At 47.2% G+C, this 21,682-nt stretch overlaps 1 protein-coding gene across 1 annotated transcript; it reads left to right on the forward strand.

Moving 5' to 3' along the window:
• Nucleotides 1-2,104: 2,104 nt before the first annotated feature.
• LOC120933780 (E3 ubiquitin/ISG15 ligase TRIM25-like) lies at nt 2,105-3,957 on the forward strand. The gene has a single exon (XM_040347175.1). The coding sequence runs from the start codon at nt 2,163-2,165 to the stop codon at nt 3,735-3,737; it is 1,575 nt and encodes a 524-aa protein (XP_040203109.1). The 5' UTR covers nt 2,105-2,162; the 3' UTR covers nt 3,738-3,957.
• The last annotated feature ends 17,725 nt before the right edge of the window (nt 3,958-21,682 follow it).

The raw sequence follows: 21,682 nt of genomic DNA on the forward strand, positions 1-21,682 counted from the left end.
GGGGCCCCGCAGTGTGCCCCCCTGCCCCAGAGCACCCAACCCCCCCATGTTGAGGGCATGCAGCCTGGTACGGCTCAGGAGGGGGGGGGCGCTCGCTCGTCCCCACTCCCTTCCTGGCCGGCCGGGTAGTGTGCTTTGGATACGGGTCTGGTATGGATTGTAGGGGGACCTCCTACGCTGTTTTTTCCGGCGTAGGGGGGCTCTCCTTACAACCCATAACAGACCTAAGGGCCCGGTATGCTCCTGAGGGGGGAACCCATGCCGGATTTTTATTTAAAATCCGGCGGGGACTTCCCCCTCAGGATTCATAACAAACGCTGCACACGTGTAGAATTGGCGGGAATCCAAGTCGGATCTCCCGTTGCTTCTATGACGCGCTTGCTGGGATGTGCTGTCACTATTCTAGTGAGTGTGAGATGTCGGCGAGATCTTGGCACCATGTTGCCGAGAATCAGCGCGATGCTGTCGTGCTAAAAACACAATATCACAAACACCTACTGTATATATAGACTGCTATTTGCACAATATTATTATTTATAGATTGCATTTGTACTTTATTAACAGATGGACTATTACTGTATCACATTTTTATCTCATGATTCATAATTTTTAATTATCAAGTTTTTTTTATATTTTCATATTTTATGTTATATACCCGCACTTTATTATATATACATATATATTTATGTTATATACCTGCACTTTATTATTGATTGTGGAGCGCAACAATTTCTTGATTTTTTACATGCTTGCGCTCGCAGTTCACCCAGGTGTGTCAGAACAGCAATAAATATTTGCTTTCCTAACACTGATCCGCCTCTCCAAAAGTCAGGTGCTCCGGTCTGTTACCCGTCACCTTATTGACTAAAACGACAGGACAGGAAGTGGGGACGGCAGGAAACGCTTGGAGAATCCCGCTCATCGCCATCACCTGCTGCTCCACATGACAAGTGGTAAGTGGCGAGCGGGCGGGTGAAGGGTGGTCACAGTGGCAGCATTTGATGACACAGTGGCTGCATTTGATGGCACAGTGGCTGCGTTTGATGGCACAATGGCTGCGTTTGATCTCACAGTGGCTGCGTTTGATGGCACAGTTGCAGCGTTTGAAGGGCACAGTGGCTGTGTTTGATGGCACAGTGGCTATGTTTGGTCTCAGTGGCAGCCTATGATGCTACAGTGGCTGCGTTTGATGGTACAGTGGCAGCCTATGATGCTACAGTGGCTGCGTTTGATGGTACAGTGGCTGTGTTTGATGGTACAGTGGTTGCGTTTGATGGTACAGTGGCTGCGTTTGATGGGCACAGTGGCTGCGTTTGATGGGCACAGTGGCTGCGTTTGATGGCACAGTGGCTACATTTGGTGGCACAGTGGCTGCGTTTGATGGGCACAGTGGTTGCGTTTGATGGGCACAGTGGTTGCGTTTGATGGGCACAGTGGTTGTGTTTGATGGTCACAGTAAGGCTGCAATTGATGTTTTTTTTCAGAATTTTTCCGTTTCTTTGCGCCCCCCTAAAAATTTTGAGCACCAGCCGCCACTGTCCAGGAACATTGGTGCCAATTGGTTGATCCTGCCTTATTTCACCCCCCTCGATGCTCCTATTGCTCTTCTCCTCAAACTTGCAGTACATTAATTGCGGCACACCCTCTTGCTGCGAGTTACTGACACTGTGCTGAAATAACTCAGCTGACTTCTCCATGCCAGTTGGCAGGCAATGACTCCCGTATCTGTGGATGAGGATGAAGAGCAGGGGACTTTAGAAGACACTGAGGACTTCAAGCTTTTCTGTTCCTGGGAGACAGAGGAGGAGGATGATGAAGACTTGGTTAGACACTCTTCTCTTCAGCTCTGGGTATATAACAGGCCGGAAAACAAAGGTGCATGTGCCCTAAATCTAGGTGCTGCACCCCTGATGTGGTCTGTGGATACAAATGCTGGAAGAAAGGTCTGTCATGCTGGCCCTCAAGTGGTTAAATAGATTTTTATACGTGTAAATGTACACAGTCATGGGGCGTGTCCTAATCTTACATAGAAAGGCTTCTAAGTAAGTAAACAGAGAGCTGAGCTCAGCCTCCCCCTGTGTAGGAGGATCTCACCCCTCCCCCATCCACATTCCTCTCCGGTGTCAGAGACTTTGAGTTTCGTTTCTCTTCTGCTGTCAGCGATGGCGTCTGCTGATCTGAGAGCTGAGCTGAAATGTTCCGTCTGTCTGAACATTTATATCGATCCTGTAACCCTGAGATGTGGTCACAACTTCTGCCGGGTCTGTATTGATCGTGTGCTGGATACACAAGAGGGGTCTGGAGATTTCTTCTGTCCTTTATGCAGAAAAAGGTTCAGGAGTCGTCCTGCACTGCAGAGGAACATAACTCTACATAACATAGCAGAGACTTTCCTGTCTGCTCAGCCAGATCAAGAGGAGTCCGGGGTCTTCTGTACTCACTGTGTGGACTCTCCTGTACCTGCTGTTAGATCCTGTCTACACTGTGAGGTTTCTCTGTGTGAAAAACACCTGGGAGTCCACAAAAAGTCCCCAGAACACGTCTTATGTGACCCCACCTTGTCCATGGAGAGCAGGAAATGCTCCGTCCATAAGAAGATCCTGGAGTATTACTGCACTGAGGATGAGACCTGTGTCTGTATGTCTTGTTATGTGATTGGAGGACATAAAGGACATGAGATGGAGTCACTGGATGAGGCTTCTGGGAAGAAGAAGGCGACACTGAGGAATGTTCTGCAGAAACATCTGACAAAGAGAGAGGAGATGGAGGAAAGAGTCCAGAGTCTGCAGGAACACAGGAGGAAAGTAGAAGAAGAAGCAGCTGGTGACACCGAGAGAGTCACTGTCCTGTTTAGAGATCTCAGGAGACGTCTGGAAGATCTGGAGAAGAGAGTCCTGAGGGAAATCTCCGAGAGGGCAGAGCGGATCTCCATCTCCATCCGGGATCTGGAAATAAAGAAGGAGGAGCTGTCCAGGAAGATGCGTCACATTGAGGAGCTGTGTAACATGACGGATCCACTGACTGTCTTACAGGAATCAGACACAGGTGACTTGTGTGATACTGAGGATGGAGATAATGAGGACAGAGAGAGACATGAGAAGCTCCTCCATGATGGAGGGGGTCTGGGTGTGGCGGGGGTCTTACACACAGGTTTATCTGATATAATAACAGAGGTAAATGTATACTTCCCCATACAGGGAGCTGCAGACATATTACTGGATGGAAACACAGCTAGTAATGATCTACAGATATCAGATGACAGGAAAACTGTATCCAAGTCACATAGGAAACAGAATCACCCAGAAACACCAGAGAGATTTCAGGGTTATCCTCAGGTGTTGAGCAGTCAGAGTTTCTCCTCAGGGAGACATTACTGGGAAGTGGATGTCGGGGGATCAGAGAGCTGGACAGTCGGGATGTGTTACCCCAGTATAGAGAGGAGAGGATGGGAGTCATTGATTGGAGATAATAAGAAGTCCTGGGGATTGGACAGGTCTGTTGATCAGTATTATGTGACACATGACAAAAAAAATACCCCCTTACCCCCCAATGTCTCCAGTAACAGAGTCAGGATAGATCTGGATTATGAGGCCGGGCGGATCTCCTGTTATGATCTGTGTGACCCGATCCGACACCTCCACACCTTCACCACCACCTTCACTGAGCCCCTCCATGCTGGGTTAGGTGTATGGGGGAGAGGTTGTATAAAGATATGTGGGGGGAGGGGGGAGATGTGAGAACTCCGCCCACAGTCTGGTGACATCACAGGGACGGGTGGTGGGATTGGTTCATTGATCAGCCAATGATTGGAGGAAGTGGTGGCTCCTGGGAGAAGTAGGAGGGCCTCCTTCTGAAAATGCTAGTCCCCTGGCTGTGTGTAATGTAAGAACATGTAAAGTGGTAGTAAAGACAAAATAAATAAATGACAGATGTGATGGCGTCTGTTACTGACATGAGCACAGCAGACTTTGTTTTTCGGAGTCCTCCTGTAACTTCGTTCTTTTATCTGTTGGTTCTGCTGTTATTTCCCAACTTCCTATAACAGACCAATCTGGCAGTTAGAGGGTTGGGACAAATCATTTACTACTGACAGGGGTGCTTACAATGATCATCTTTTATTCATTGACGTAAAACCTTTATCCCAAAAGGAGACACAAATGTTGGTGTAACGGCTTATCTGGAATTCGGCTTTAATTTATTAGTCACTTATGTAAAGTCCATCTAATTCTACTAGTCTATCCAACACCCCCCTCTCCAGACAATGCTGCTGTCCAGGGGGGGGTCTCCACTGCTCCTCCATAGATAGAGGAGCCACCCTAAGACAGGAAGTGTGTTACTGGCAGGATCACCAGGGGAAAATAAGGGACAAAAAAAAACAGGAAAGGAATGCAGCCGCCACAATATTTGTTTTTGTTTTGGGATTTATTACCACTTTAAGCCTCCGACCCGGAACAAGCATGGTGGGAATAAGAATCAAAAAAAAGTCAGACTTCCTTATCTCTATACTTGTTCCGGGTCAGAGGCTGAGACAGTATTGAAGGCAAAGCATCAGCATGACAGCCAGGGAACTAGCATTCTCACAAGGAGAGTAATAGTAGCAATGGCGGCCTCCGTGATTCTCTCATGACAGGTGCCCTTTAACCCTTTCTCTTCCAGAACCGTTTTTCTCTTCCATAACACATTTAAATAAAATAACATTTTAGGCTCGAAGATTAGATAAAACTCCAAAACAAGATATATTTTCTGAAAGCAGACACCCCTAGAGAATAAAATAGTGTTAAAATAGCGTTAAAAAAGTGTCTCTTTTTGCATTTTTAGTAAATTATGTAAATTCGGAAATTCGAAAATTTGGAATTTTGGAAATTCGGAATTTCAGAAATTCAAAAGTCTACATTTTCAGATTTTCTAATTTCAGAATGTTCGAATTTCCGTTATTCATATTTCCCAATTTTGAAATTTCCCGAATTTTGTAATTTTCGAATTTCCAATTTCTAAATTCTCAATTTTCGAATTTTCAAATTTTGTAATTTGTAATTTTCGAATTTCTGATTTTCTAATCTTCGATTTTCGAAATTTCGAATTTTCAGATTTTTCGAAATTATGAAGCATTATTTTCAAATTTCCGAAATTTTAATATTATGAAATTCCAATTTTTGTAATTTCAAATTTCCGTAATTCCGAATTTCCGAATTTTTGAATTGTAGACATTTCAAAATTTAGAGTTTCAGAATTTTCTAAGTTTTGAATTTCCAAATTTTCTAAATTTAGAATTTCCAAATTTTCTAAATTTAGAATTTCCAAATTTTCTAAATTTAGAATTTCCAAATTTTCTAAATTTAGGGGCAGATTCACAGAGCAAGTACGCCGGCGTATCTACTGATACGCCGGCGTACTTTCAAATTTCCCGCGTCGTATCTTTAGTTTGAATCCTCAAACCAAGATACGACGGCATTTGGGTAAGATCCGACAGGCGTATGGCTTCGTACGCCTTCGGATCTTAGATGCAATACCGCCCGCTGGGTGGAGTTTGCGTCGTTTTCAGCGTCGGGTATGCAAATTAGCTTTTTCCGACGATCCACGAACGTACGCACGGTCGTCGCATTCTCTTACGTCGTCTCAAGTCGGCTTTTTCCGGCGTATAATTAAAGCTGCTATTTTGTGGCGTATAGATAGACCTGCCATGTTAAAGTATGGCCGTCGTTCCCGCGTCGAAATTTGAATTTTTTTTTGTTTTTGCGTAAGTCGTCCGTGAATAGGGATGGACATAAGTCACGTTGAAGTTCAAAAAGTGACGTCATTGCAACGTCATTTCGCGCAAAGCACGGCGGGAAATTTCGATACGGAGCATGCTCAGTTCAATCGGCGCGGGGACGCGCTTCATTTAAATGAATCACGCCCCCTACCCGCCGATTTGAATTACGCTGCCAGAGATACACTACGCCGCCGTAACTTACGGCGCAAAATCTTCCTGGATTCGACTTAGAGCCAGGTAAGATACGGCGGCGTAGCGTATCGTATCTCTGATACGCTGCGCCTGGGCATTTCTATGTGAATCTGGCCCTTATAATTTTACAAATTTAGAATTTCTAAATTTTCGGGATTCCAAATTTCCGAAAACTCATAAATTCCGAAATCTGGTTAATCCCGAAATTTCGGAATTAAGGAATTTGTCAAAATTTGTTAAAAAAAGAATTCGGAACTAAACAAATTGCACATGTCTAATGGGCACCACCTTGTCCTGCACCTGGCCATGCCCCCATCAGTCAGGGCTCCCTTTCCCTAAGGGGGCTCAAGAGGCCCTCATGGTCTCGACAAGCATAAGATCTGTCTGTGTAACGTTTCCGTATTATTTTATTTCTCTTTAATTTTTATTCTAACTTTTTCTGTCCTAGGATTTGCCTTGATACACTGATAGCATTTATATGTCCCTTGTAACAATGTATCCTTTTTGTATTAATTATCTTTGTCCACTGGCAACACTGTATTTGTAACATCACTACGTTATATTCCGTAATCTCCGATTATTCTAATGTTTCTTTTCTGTATAAATAAATGTGACTGTTATTCTTTTCACACCGTTATCATTCGTTTTTATTTCTATGCGTAATTGCTGCAACCTCATTGGTTGATTCTTATATAGACAAAGGGTTTTAATCGCTTATTTTATGTATCATTACGCGTATAAGTGAGGTAGGTAGAAATCGCCATCACACCTATTGGGAGTCACATGTGGATACACTCTAAAGCCTCGTACACACGATCGGACTTCCATCTGACTAAAACGGGGGGCGGTAATCGTCAGATGTTTTTTCACCTTAAATCAGCGGTTCCGCCAATTTTTTTTTTAAAAGCCAGCAGCTACAAATACTGCAGCTGCTGACTTTTAAAAAATGGACACTTACCTGTTCAGCGCGCCCGCGTTGTCGTCAATCGCTCGTCCCTCGGCTGCACCCGCCGACATCCTCGGTTAGGGAATCGGCAAGGGAAGCGTTGCGGCTTCACTGCCCGGTTCCCAACTGCGCATGTGCGAGTAGCGCGCCGTGCCGTGGCGGGTCCCCGCTCTCTCCTGGGAGCGGTGTATTTCCCAGGAGACTGCGGGGGGGGGGGATGCGGGTAGGGGCGTGTCTGCTGCACGAGTTGTTCCCGGAAGTGGGAGCAAATACCCCTCCTGAAAGGTGCCAAATGTGACACCGGAGGGGGGGAGGGTTCCGAAAAGGGGAAAGCTCTATTTTTGTGTGGAGCTCCGCTTTAATGCATAGGATGCTTTAAGATGAAAAAATATGAACCTTCACAACACCTTTAAATTTTTTTTTATTTTTTTTTAGGGGTCCGGAGGTCCCCAGGGCCCCAGATGACAACTCCCCTTTTTTTTTATTTATTTTTTATAAAAAATATATATATTTTTTTAATATATTTTTATTTTATTTTTTATTAAAGGGACATTTTTTTTTTAGAGGTCCGAAGGCCCCCAGGGCCCCGGATGGCAACCCCCCTTTTTTTTATTTATTTTTTATAAAAAATATATATTTTTTCTAATATATATATTTTTATTTTTTATTAACCACTTCCCTACCGGCCCATAGTAAAATGATGTCCACAAAGAACCCTTTGCCGTTCAGAGTGGACGTCATATGACATCCTGGGCTTTGTGGGGGGGATATCTGAATGATGCCTGCAGCTAGAGGCATCATTCAGATATCCTTCTCTTCTGCCGGCGATTCTGCACAACGTAAGAACGATCATAGCGGTGGGAGGGTGCCATCCGGTGCTTCTCCGGGCTCTCCCGTGCCATCGGGGGCCCGGAGAACGAATCGTCCGGCGCTCGCAGGAAGCATAGAGATGACTGGTGACCAGATGGTCACCAGTCATCTCTATGACCGTCGGAGGACCCGGGCGCGATGTGATGACGTCACGCCTGGGTCCCCGTAAGTAAACAAAGCCGCGATTGCGGCTGCTAAGCAACGGTAAACATGAGATCAGTGAATTTTTTTTCACAATCTCATGCTTTCAGGCCTGGAGGAGAGATGTGGGGTCTTATTGACCCCGCATCTCTCCATAAAGAGTACCTGTCACACACATTCCTATTACAAGGGATGTTTACATTCCTTGTAATAGGAATAAAAGTGATAAAAAAAAAAAAGTGTAAAAAGAAATAAATATGTAAAAAAAAAAAAAAAGAAATAACATTTTTTTTTAACGCCCCTGTCCCCAGTAGCTTGCGCGCAGAAGCGAACGCACACGCAAGTCCCGCCGACATATGTAAACGCCGTTTAAACCACATATGTGAGGTATCGCCGCGTGCGCTAGAGTGCCAGCAACAATTCTAGCACTAGATCTCCTCTGTAAATCTAAACTGGTAGCCTGTAAACATTTTCAAAGCTTTGCCTATGGAGATTTTTAAGTAACGAAGTTTGGCGCCATTCCACGAGTGTGCGCAATTTTAAAGCGTGACATGTTATGTATCTATTTACTCGGTGTAACATAATCTTTCATATTTTACAAAAAAATTGGGCTAACTTTACTGTTTTGTTATTTTTTGAATTCATGAAACAATTTTTTTCCAAAAAAAAGGCGTTTGAAAAATTATTGCGCAAATACCGTGCAGAATAAAAGGTTTCAATGACCGTCGTTTTATTCCCTAGGGTGTCTGCTAAAAAAACATATATAATGTTTGGGGGTTCTGCGTAATTTTTTAGCAAAAAAATGATGATTTGTACATGTAGGAGAGAAGTGCCAGAATAGGCCTGGGAAGGAGGTGGGTATAAAAGCCCGGTATGGAAGAGGATAAAGGGCCAATTTTTTTTTCTTAGGGGTACGGGAAATAAATACATTTTTATATATTTTATTATTATTATTATTAAAGGACCCAGAGGTCCCCAGGGCCCCGGATGGCAACCCCCCTTTTTTATAAATTCTTTTTTTTTTAATACTATTTTATTTCTTTTTATTCCTTATATATATATATATATATTAAACGGCTCATGAGGTCTCCATGTGGCAAACCCCCCCCTTTTTTTTTATAAATGTTTTTTTTTTTTTTTTTTTATTTAAAGGGCCAGAGGTCCCCAGGGCCCTGGATGACAACCCCCCCCCTTTTTTTTATAAATGTTTATTTATTTATTTTATATATATATTTGTTTTTATTATTTTTTTTCATTTTTCATTTTTATTAATAATTTGTAAAGGGCCCCCCCCCCCCGCTTCTCAATTTCAACTTCAGATGGCAGACCCCCCCCCCCCGGTTCTCTGCTCCAGGGGGCCCATGACTGAAGCTGTGTAAGGGGCCCCATAATGTCTGATGGCGGCCCTGCTTCCACATGTCCAGGATTCACCCAGGTTTTGGGGTTCATGTGTCCGGGTCTCAGTCCACCTGAAACCCGGACACACATTTTTCAGACTGGAATGTGGCTCAAAACAGGGCTTGACAGGAGGGTGAGGGGGCACTATGTGTGCCGTGCCCAAAGGTGTCCCAGATCTGTTACAATCCTATTGTGTATACTAAAACAAAAAATTTGCTGTGCACCACTAAAGTGTCCGGGTTTGGCTTGAAGAAAAAGTGGCAACCCTAGGTACAAGGCACCCCATACTCTTTCACATAGGCGGGGGCCGGGATCTGGGGGCCTCCTTGTTAAAAGAGGCTTCCAGATTCCAATAAGCCCCCCCCCACCCACAGAGCCCCACAACCACAGCCCAAGGTTGTCAGGAAGAGGCCCTTGTCCCCATCAACATGAGCATCTCACGATGTGGAACGCGTTAGCCATTTTGTTCTCCTGCTGTTCACTTTCATTTAATTGCGTTATTTTGAATTCTATTGATTTTATACAATAAAGACGCCTTTGTTGGGGTGCGGCAGTCCAGGATTTTTTCTTTCTTCATGTCCAGTGGGCACAGCCGCTTACAGATCGCACCGCTGCGTGCCCCGGGAGGCGTGCACAAGGCGCAGTTCTGGGAGGATGGACAGGTATGTTCTACTGAAACTAGAGAACGCCCAGCTGCCCATTTATATACATTGGCCGGGCAGGAACCAGTTCAGTAGCTAGTAATTGAAATTTAATTTGCAGACAATTGAAACTGTGGGGTAGATTCAGGAAGCAATTACGCCTGCGTATCCATAGATACGCAGCGTAATTGCTAAGTAGCGCCGGCGTATCGACTTTCTGTATTCAGAAAGCCCGATACGCCGACTGTAGCCTAAGATACCACTGGCATAAGGCTCTTATGCCGTCGTATTTTAGGCTGCATTCTGACGCTGGCCGCTAGGTGGCGTTCCCGTAGTTGTCAGCGTAGAGTATGCAAATTGCATACTCACGCCGATTCACAAACGTACGCGCGCCCGGCGGTCGTGTTTTACGTCGTTTGCGTTCGCCGCTTTCGTCGTAAAGGCTGCTCCTGCTATTAGGAGGCGCAGCCAATGGTAAGTATACATGTCGTTCCCGCGTCGCGATTTTCGAAATTTACGTCGTTTGCGTAAGTGAATCGTGAATGGCGCTGGACGCCATTTACGTTCACGTCGAAGCAAATGACGTCCTTGCGACGTCATTTACTGCAATGCACGTCGGGAAATTTTCCCGACGGAGCATGCGCAGTACGTTCGGTGCGGGAACGCGCCTAATTTAAATGATCCACGCCCCCTACGGGATCATTTAAATTACGCGCGCTTACGCCGGCCCCTTTTACGAAACGCCGCCGCAAATTACGGAGTAAATGCTTTCGTGAATGAAGCGTAGACGCTATAACTTTTGCGCAAACCAATCAATAAACGCTTATTGCGATTTTTTTACCAAAAATAGGTAGAAGAATACGTATCGGCCTAAACTGAGGAAAAAAAATGTATATATGTTTTTGGGGGATTTTTATTATAGCAAAAAGTAAAAAATATTGAATTTTTTTCAAAATTGTCGCTCTATTTTTGTTTATAGCGCAAAAAATAAAAACCGCAGAGGTGATCAAATACCACCAAAAGAAAGCGCTATTTGTGGGAAAAAAAAGACCTCAATTTAGTTTGGGAGCCACGTCGCACGCCCGCGCAATTGTCAGTTAAAGCGCCGAATCGCAAAAAGTGACATGGTCTTTGACCACCCAAATGGTCCGGGGCTGAAGTGGTTAAGGGAAAAGGGGCTTCTTCCCCACAACCCTTGCCTGGTAGATGTGGGGGTGTGTGGGTTGGGGCCTATCTGAATCTGGAAGCCCCTTTTAGGAACAGTGGACCCCCAGATACCACCCCTCCTATGAGAATGAGTATGGGGTACATAGTACCCCTAATTATTCACAGAAAAAAATGTCATCTAAAAATAAAGATGTGGATGGTAATGTAGCGCTACATGTGAGCCAAAAGGCAATGGCTGTATACACCTAATGGGGTGTGACCATATAGGGCTAGATTCAGGTAGACTTACGACGGGCGTATCAGTAGATACGCCCGTCGTAAGTCTGAATCCGCGCCGTCGTATCTTTAAGCGGTATGCTCAAATTGAGATACGCTTAAATGTCGCTAAGATACGACCGGCGTAAATCTCCTACGCCGTCGTATCTTAGTTGCATATTAACGCTGGCCGCTAGGGGCGCGTACGTCGATTTACGCCAAGAATATGTAAATGACGTAGATACGCCTATTCACGAACGTACGCTCGCCCGTCGCATGTAAGATACGCCGTTTACGTAAGGCGTTTTCAGGCGTAAAGATAAACCACCAAAAAGATGACGCAGCCAATGTTAAGTATGGACGTCGGAACAGCGTAGAATATTCCACGTTTTACGTCGTTTGCGTAAGTCGTCCGTGAATGGGGCTGGGCGTAAGTTACGTTCACGCCGAAAGCATTGAGTATTTGCGACATGATACTGAGCATGCGCGCGCATGCACCGTACGATCGGCGCTTCATTTACATGTATGGTAATGAATCGTGAATTCATTAGCATACAACACGCCCCCTACCTGCCTATTTTGAATTAGGCGGGGTTACGCCGGGCCATTTGCGCTACGCCGACGTAACTTAGGAGGCAAGTGCTTTGTGAATACAGTACTTGCCTCTCTATCTTACGTCGGCGTAGTGCAAAGGGGATGCGCTACGCCGACCTAAAGAAGCGCCGCCGGACGTGAATCCAGCCCATAATGTGACACAAAGGATGTAATGGAAAAAATTGCACCACAACAAAAATAGGATTTTTTGTACTCACCGTAAAATCCTTTTCTCTGAAGTCCATGGACGGACACAGCTCCTTAAATCTTGACAAGTGGGTTATGTTCCCTGTTTACAGGAGAGGACTAGGCAGAAACATGTTAAATAGTTAAATACATGTTAAATTAACAGAGTTGAACAGCCCCGCCCAGGGGGCGGTCCCTCCAGACATAACCCTCCTCACTGCAGCTTGCAGCCTCAGTTCGTAACAAGCAGTACAAACCTAAAAAGGAGGGGTGGGAGCTGTGTCCGTCCATGGACTTCAGAGAAAAGGATTTTACGGTGAGTACAAAAAATCCTATTTTCTCTTATCGTCCATGGACGGACACAGCTCCTTAAATCTTGACAAGTGGGACGTCCCCAAGCAGTGTCAAAAAACGAGGGGTGGGAAATATATCAGTAAAAACAATTTTAACTTCACCCCAAAACAAGCAGAGCTCCTCAACGGAGGAGGTGCAACTTTAAACAGCCGCCGGCAAAAACTAGCGGCTGAAAAAAACATCATAAGATGCACTCACAGCAACCATGTAAATTCTGGAAAAAGCGTGAACGGACGAGCAAATCGCCGCCTCGCACACCTGTGAGACCGACGCATGATGTCGGGAAAAAAAAAAAAACCCAGGAAGCACCAATTGCCCTGGTCGAAAGTGCCGTGACCGGAAAGGGGGGCCCGCCCTTAGGAGCATAGGCCTGTATGACGGCCTGCCCGATCCACCGAGAAATGGTGGTCGACGAGACCGCCAGGCCCTTTTGTGGACCAGACACCGACACAAAAGAGAGTCAGAAGCTCCGAAATGGAGCCGTAGTAGGCTGGTACACCCGCAAAGCGCGTACCACGCCTAAAGTATGAAAGGCCGAAACCTCCTTCGGAAGAAGGGAAGGTCGCGGGTGCACCATCACCTAATCCTTATGGGGGATCAAGCATGGCGGCTTGCAAGACAAGACCGCCAACTCAGAAACCCCTCTAACAGAGGTAAAGGCCAGTAAAGGGGCCACCTTCTGAGATAGTGTCAAGAGAAAATCTCTCTGATGTTTCCAAAAGGAAGGTTCCTGAAGAACCGAGAGCACCAGAGTCAAAACTCATGGGGGAAGAGATGGGCCAAGAGGGGAAAGTATATGACAAACCCCTTGCACACAAAAAAAAAGGGGACCCACCAGGGAACGGGCCGCAAAAAGGCCACTAAAAGAACACAGCCAAGGCTGAAATCTGCCCCCAAACGGTGCTTTAAGCAATTTTTAGATCCAATCCAAGCTTTAAAAACAGCAGGACCCTGGACATTGAAAGTACGCCCGTGGACGTCACTCCATCCCTTCGCACCAAGAGAGGTGCGACGGTAGATCCTCCGGAAGAAGACTACGGTGCCCTGTTGAGATGACCGAGTCAGACAGACCCTGGTCACCTAAAGTCTGGCTTCCAATAACCATGTTAAGCAAGTCAGTGACTGTACAACATGAGGAAGTATGGGACCTTGAGACAGGAACCTCCTGCCCTGGCAATCGCCAGGGTGCCTCCGCTACCAGGCGCCCGATATCAGCGTACCAAGGACGCCGAGATTAATCTGGAGCGATTAGAATCATCGGGATCTCCTCAGCATCCACTCTGTGGAGCGGCCGAGGAAGCAACTACCATGGAGGAATGGCAAAAAATCACAGATACAGACAACACAGGGCCACCAGCGCGACTGACGCGTCTGTACAAGATCACTAGACCTGGCCACTAACTGACACCCTTGCGGCGGAGACAAGCTGCCAGGAGATCCATGCCATGTGAGGCTCACCTCCTGCAAGGGAGCCGAAACACCCCAAGCACAAAGACCAGTCGCCCTGGTCCAGCATCTGGCGACTCCAGTAGTCTGCCTGCCGGCATACCTGATGGTAGACTGAAGCCACGGCCGTGGCGTTGTCCGGCTGAAACCAGATTGGTCGACCACAAGGAGAAGCATAGCCCGATCGCCTAAAATAGTAGGACAATGAACAGTAGACAGCACCTGGTATTCCCAGGCGGTCTTCCACCAGGCACTAGCCAGGCCCGACCCTGGGTAGCTACCGAGACCAGACACATTCAAGGAGGTGTGGTCATAGGTCCACGCAAGTCCAGCGACTCAGGGCCGACTGGACCCCCCAGTTTTGTGAACCTCCAGGTTCACAACCCGTGAGCTGGCATTCGTCGTAAACACCGACCACTGGAAGGAAGGAACAACTTCCCGGACCGAAGAGTCGGGAATCTCTGTCACCAACTCAGAGAGACTCTGACTAGGTGGCGCACAGGAATCTAATGATTTCAGAGACAAGAGATTTTTACCACCTGGACAGTAGTTCCACTGGAAAACCAGGGTGTGGAACTGGGCATACAGTACCACCTTGAAGGAGGCTACCCACAGACCCTGAACCAGCAGGCGCCCGGAGAGAAGACCGATTGCGTGATGCCAATACCTTCTCCGCAGACTGAAGAGTCTGCAATTTCTCCAGGGGAAGAAGGACCTTTGCCACTGAGGAGTCTGGATCAACACTAGATACTCCTACGCTGAGTCGGAACCTAGCATGCCCATAATTTGAACCCTGGGTCGCACACATGTAGGGCAGGCTTGCTGCCACTGAGCTACACTTTCTGGCCTAAACGTTTAACATCCACCCGAATCTTCGGAGGGTCTGAATGGGAATAACCCATCCACTAGGTCGGAGACAGAAGCTGCTCTCAGAAGAAAGTCGTCAAAGTAGCCAATGAGGCAAAGCCTCGCTGTCCCAACAAAATTCAAATAAGTGCGAGCTCCTAGCTGAAAACCCATGGTGCTGACGCCAGATCAAAAGGGAGGGCCACAGGCTGACAGAGACCCTTCTCTCATCACGAAGCACAGAAAAAAACACTGACATGTGCAAAACGGGACATGCATGTATGCGTCCCTGATGTCAGGACATCCCCCGGATGAAGCGCAGCTACCACCGAACAAATGGATTCCATGCGGAACTACCCGACGTTCACAAAGGTATTTAGGGCCTGAGGCCCATAGAAAACCCCAAAACTCTCGTCCTGCAGGAAAGGTAAAATTACCTTGCAGCTTAGCAAATCCCACACTGCCCAAGGCAGACCGACGTGCCGGGAGGAGAAGACACAAGGACAGAACTTTGTTCTGTGGATAGGAGGAAACCCTATCTAGTACTCCGAAGAGACCACCTCGCAGACCCACTAGTCGGAGAGCAGGGAGGTTTCACTGAATTGTGAACCTGCAAGCCGCCCCTCCCACCTAGAGACAGGGAGGGAAGGCTATATACATTGGCAGGATTTGGGTGCCGGCGTGATCGGCTTATGCACCCAGGGACAGATTAGTCCCCCAGCTGGGCCTTTGACGGCCTGGGAGGGTTGCCCCTAAATAATACACACACATAGTGTGGATGTATATTATGTAGGTGTATGCACACATGTCTTTGGAGGAAACCGGAGTACCCGGAGGAAACCCACACAGACACAGGGAGCGACAATGCAAGCTCCAGGCAGATTGGCGTCAGTGTGCAGATTCGAACCAATGACTCTTTTGCTGCCAAGTAATGGAGTTAAGCACTACACCACCGTGTGCATAAAACCATTCTGAAACAGACGCCCTGGATAACAAGGGCGCAGCATTCAATGAAGCATCACAGACCTATATGAGATGAGGCCCTGGACCAGCTGGTCCGCTAGGCTAATAACCTCAGGAGAGAGTCGGTGCTCCTCCACTGTCTGGTGCAAAATGCTCACTCTGTGAGTTGTATACAGCACTAGGGGTCAGGACTACTCCAAGATGGCCGCCGAGCGTTCAGAACGCGGCCACAGGAAAAAGGCCAGCACAATGTAAGCTGCGCCATAGCGTGGCTACGACAAAATGGGCGCCAATGGGAGTTTTCAATGTAATTGAAAAATCTCCCAAAAAATAGCGCCAGCGACCACTGAGACCCCAGTGTAGTGGCCACAATAGGCCGCAAGCCAGACCCCAGCATGGTAAACATGGAACGGGTCAGTACTTCGGATCTTCTATCAGTCAGATCCATACAAGTAGGGGTTCCCGCCCGGCGGTGAGGGACTACAAAAGCCCTCAGTGGCTTTTCTCATTCCGCATCTCAGAAATTATCAAAGAAGGGCACAGAAGGAAAAACCTACACAGCGGTCTGATGTGTGATCCAAAAAAGACCGAGCCCTCAGCGGAAACCCAGCTGCACTATGCAGCTTAGGAGAGTCCCTTGCAGCAGTAAAAAGCGCACCCATAAATGCCTTATTCTGCCTTTTTTTTTTTTTTAACTAGGTACCTAGTCCATGGCTCCATAACAGAGCATTCCCCAGGGGATAACGGGGGAAGGGGGCACTCTTTTACCGCCCGCCCGCAGTCCACCCCCACCCTGGCACAAACTGTGTCCAGGACTAACAATAAAAACTCTGTGGGAATCACAGGTGCCAACACCTGCTGCCACCACCAGCATGTGGGGAAGGACCCAGATACTGACTCCAATATTTACATATAGTGTGTATTATAATATGCACACCTGTCCATACAAATAGACAAAAGCTCCTAGAGCCCTATTCAGGGCCTCTCACCCACTTGCTGCGCTGACCAGGGGTAACCAGGGGACTCCCTCAGGAGGAGACTGCACAGCGCTGCCTGTGAGGAAAAGAACCGTGAGGTAACTTTTGCAGGGACCTGTGTTTAAACAGGAAAAGCCTCATAGGGCTGTTTTATTTAAGGATAAGACACAGATACAGCATAAAAAGCAAAACCATTACAGGTGTTACCAATCAGTCAGCGTCTGCTGAAGTATAATCATAAACATCTGTGCTCATCACAGGGCTTTTTACCTCACAGGAAAGCCCAATACAAAAAAAAAAAAAAAAACACAGGCCAGATAACAGTCCCCTCAGGAAGGCCCCCTCCCCCCTGACAGCGGCAATGTTAGCAATGCAGCAAGGGAAAGGAGCAGGGAAGTAAGGGGAAGGGACCCCCGAACCCCAGGAATGCCCAGCCGTACCAACCCACCGAAGCAGGAGGGACTGTACTTACCCGTCCGAGCGAGGACTCGCTGACGCATTCCTGACAGACCTACAACCGCAATGGAGGTAGCTGTCGGCCCGGTCCACTGTGATTGAGGCAACACCACAGCTCAGTCATATGTGGACCTCGGAGCAAAGCTCACCGGCCACCTCAGGAGTCATGAGGTATGGCGTGGCAGACCAAGCCTCTTTGCAAAGGTGTGCCCACGCTTGCTGGTCGGACTGAGTAGACTACAAGGATCTATAATATCCAGCCTGTCTCTCAGCCAACAGTTGAAAGAAGATTCTTCAAGAAAAAGTAAAGTAAAATAAAATAAAATTTCTCCTCAGGGCGCTGGGCCCAAAGGGAGCCATACGTCCTTCTCCTTTGCTAGGCAGAACGAAACTGAGGCTGCAAGCTGCAGTGAGGAGGGTTATGTCTGGAGGGACCGCCCCCTGGGCGGGGCTGTTCAACTCTGTTAATTTAACATGTATTTAACTATTTAACATGTTTCTGCCTAGTCCTCTCCTGTAAACAGGGAACATAACCCACTTGTCAAGATTTAAGGAGCTGTGTCCGTCCATGGACGATAAGAGAAATGTGAAATTCAAATCAATAAAGTGACCAATATAAACAACAATGTAATGTAGTGTCCATAATAAATAAAAGGATGAAGATGTCATGAGATGGTGAGGAACTTCCCAACAGAAATCTTCAAATATGAGGTGGAACGCACATGCGCTTACCGCAACCGCTGGACCCAAATGTCGTACGACGGTGGATGGATGGAGCTTGGAATGTCCCACAGAGATGTCACCGGAAGTCCAGAAGGAAATGGAGTCTACCTCCTAGGCAGTCAGATGTCGTCATCCCAGGAAAGGGCAGGAAGACCAGATGTTCATCGGCCACCGACTACCAATCAACAATGGCGACATCACTCATCAGATCAACAGCCATATTTGGGCAGTGATGTCACTGCTATCCCCGCCCCTTTGCTAAAATGTAACATGACATCAGAGGTTCTTTAACCACTTCCATACCGGGCACTTACGCACCTTCCCGCCCAAGCCAATTTTCAGCTTTCAGCGCTGTCGCACTTTGAATGACAATTGCGCGGTCGTGCTACACTGTACCCAAACAAAATTGGCATCCTTTTTTCCCCACAAATAGAGCTTTCTTTTGGTGGTATTTGATCACCTCTGCGATTTTTTTTTTTGCGCAACAACTAAAAAAAGACTGAAAATTTTGAAAAAGAAAATAAAGTTTTTATTTTTTTCTGTTACATTTTTTGTAAATAAGTACGTTTTCTCTTTCAATTACGGGCACTGATATGGCGGCACTGATGGGCACCGATGAGGTGGCACTAATGGGCACCGGTAAGGTAGTACTGATGGGCACCGATGAGGTGGCACTGATAGGCGGTGCTGGTATGCAGCACTGATGGGTGCTGGTATGCGGCACTGATGGGCACTCATAGGCGGCACTGATGGGCACTCATAGGCGGCACTGATGGGCACTCATAGGCGGCACATATGGGCACTCATGGGCGGCACATATGGGTGGCACTGATGGGTACTTATGGGTGGCACTGATCGGTACTTATTGTTGGCACTGATGGGTACTTATGGGTGGCACAAATGGGCACTGATAGGTGGGCACTGGGCATGGATTGGCACTGTGGGGTGGCACTGATGAACACTGTGGGGTGGCACTGATGGACACTGAGGGGTGGCACTGATGGATCCATGTTGCCAATCAGTGCCCATTTGTGGGCACTGATTGGCATCTTTTTTTTTTACTGTTTTATTTTTTATTTTTTTTACTATTTTTTTTTGCCCATTTTTTTTTTATTCCCTGGTGGTCCATGTGGCGATCCAAGGGGGGGTGTTGCGCTAATAAACAATCAGCGCGAACCCCCCCTGTCAGGAGAGCCGCCGATCGGCTCTCCTCTACTCGCGTCTGTCAGACTCGAGTGAGGAAGAGCCATCAACGGCTCTTCCTGTTTACATCGTGATCAGCCGTGATTGGACGCGGCTGATCACGTGGTAAAGAGTCTCCGTGAGAGACATTTTACCTAGATCGGTGTTGCGGGGTGTCAGACTGACACCCCGCAAAAACGATCGCCGCGATGCGCGCCCCCCGGGGGCGCGCAGCGGCTCAATATCCTGAGGACGTCATATGACGTCCAGTCAGGATTAAGCAACCACTTTGCCAACATCAATATGTCATTGGCGGGCGGCAAGTGGTTAAGAACCTATCACAGAGGGAAGCTGCTATATATAGAAGCAGTAGAAATACTTATTTTATAAATGAAACACGTCTCCCATTGAACGTAGGGTCAAACATCCAAACGCCCAATCAGAAAACGTTTTCTCCAAACCTAGGTTGGCTCATCCCTAGTGCCAGGCAAGGCACTGGTGTGAACGGCCTGCCCTCGGGGGGCCAATATAATCTCAGGACCCCAAACATTATATACATTTTTTTCTAACGCCCTAGAGAATAAAATGCAATACTTTTTGTCACACCGTATTTGCGCAGCGGTCTTACAAGCGCACTTTTTTTTGAAAAAAAATACACTTTTTTTAATTAAAAAGTAAGATAACAATAAAGTTAGCCCAATTTTTTTTTTCTATTGTGAAGAAAATTAATACACAACATGTCACGATTAAATATTGCGCCCGCTCGTGGAACGGCGACAAACTTTTACCCTTAAAAATCTCCATAGGCGATGTTTAAAAAATTCTACAGGTTGCATGTTTTGAGTAACAGAGGAGGTCTAGGGATAGAATTATTTCTCTCGCTCTACCGATCGCGGCGATACCTCACATGTGTGGTTTGAACACCGTTTTCATATGCGGGCGCCACTCACGTATGCGTACGCTTCTGCACGCAAGCTCAGTGGGACGGGCACGTTTAAAAAATGTATGTTATGTTTTTCTTATTTATTTGACCTTTACACTGTTCTTTTTTTTTTAATGTGTCACTTTTATTCCTATTACAAGGAATGTAATCATCCCTTGTAATGAAAAAAAAAGCATGACAGGTCCTCTTATATATGAGATCTGGGGGTCAAAAAGACCTAAAATCTCATATTTACACTAAAATGCAATAAAAAAATTTAATAAATTAAATGTCATAAGAAAAAAAAAATGTTGCTTTAATAAGTAATAGAAGTAATAGAAGCCGAACTTGCCAGTATCGGAACTTTCCCACGCATGCGCTGTAGAATGGCGCACCCGCGCATGTGCAATACAGCGGACCGGCGCAGGCGCACTGAAGCGCGCATAACGTAAGTCCCTTTGCTGGCCTATAAAATCTTATGGTTAATTGCAGGTTTGTCTTTCAGCTTCCTGTGATCCGGCTTCAGTACTCTGCTATCTTGTGATTACCCGTTGTGACCCGGATTGACACCGATCTGATCCTCTCCAGTACTTTGACCCCCGGCTTGCCTAAGGACTTCTCTACTCTGCCTGCCTCCTGTGTTTGACCCCCGGCTTGCCTAAGGACTTCTCTACTCTGCCTGCCTCCTGTGTTTGACCCCCTGGCTTGCCTAAGGACTTCTCTACTCTGTCTGCCTCCTGTGTTTTCCCCCCTGGCTTGCCTAAGGACTTCTCTACTCTGCCTGCCTCCTGTGTTTTCCCCCCCGGCTTGCCTAAGGACTTCTCTACTCTGCCTGCCTCCTGTGTTTGACCCCCGGCTTGCCTAAGGACTTCTCTACTCTGCCTGCCTCCTGTGTTTGACCCCCTGGCTTGCCTAAGGACTTCTCTACTCTGTCTGCCTCCTGTGTTTTCCCCCCCGGCTTGCCTAAGGACTTCTCTACTCTGCCTGCCTCCTGTGTTTTCCCCCCCGGCTTGCCTAAGGACTTCTCTACTCTGCCTGCCTCCTGTGTTTGACCCCCGGCTTGCCTAAGGACTTCTCTACTCTGCCTGCCTCCTGTGTTGGACCCCCGGCTTGCCTAAGGACTTCTCTACTCTGCCTGCCTCCTGTGTTTGACCCCCGGCTTGCCTAAGGACTTCTCTACTCTGCCTGCCTCCTGTGTTTGACCCCCGGCTTGCCTAAGAACTTCTCTACTCTGCCTGCCTCCTGTGTTTGACCGCCGGCTTGCTTAAGGACTTCTCGACTCTGCCTGCCTTCTGTGTTTGACCCCCGGCTTGCCTAAGGACTTCTCTACTCTGCCTGCCTCCTGTGTCCCCCCCCGGCTTGCCTAAGAACTTCTCTACTCTGCCTGCCTCCTGTGTTTGACCCCCGGCTTGCCTAAGGACTTCTCTACTCTGCCTGCCTCCTGTGTTTGACCTCCGGCTTGCCTAAGGACTTCTCTACTCTGCCTGCCTCCTGTATTTGACCACCGTCATGTTTTAAGGACTTTCTCTCATCTCTTCTGCCTGACCCTCCTGTGTATGACTCCGGCTATTTCCAAGGACTTGCTTCTACTTGATCATCTGTGTTTGACCCACGGCTTCCCTCAAGGACTTATCTACAGTCTATTCTTCCAGATCTGCTGGGTTTGAGCCC

The sequence above is a fragment of the Rana temporaria genome, chromosome 3 (genome assembly GCF_905171775.1).
Source record: "Rana temporaria chromosome 3, aRanTem1.1, whole genome shotgun sequence".
Taxonomy (NCBI): Eukaryota; Metazoa; Chordata; class Amphibia; order Anura; family Ranidae; genus Rana; species Rana temporaria.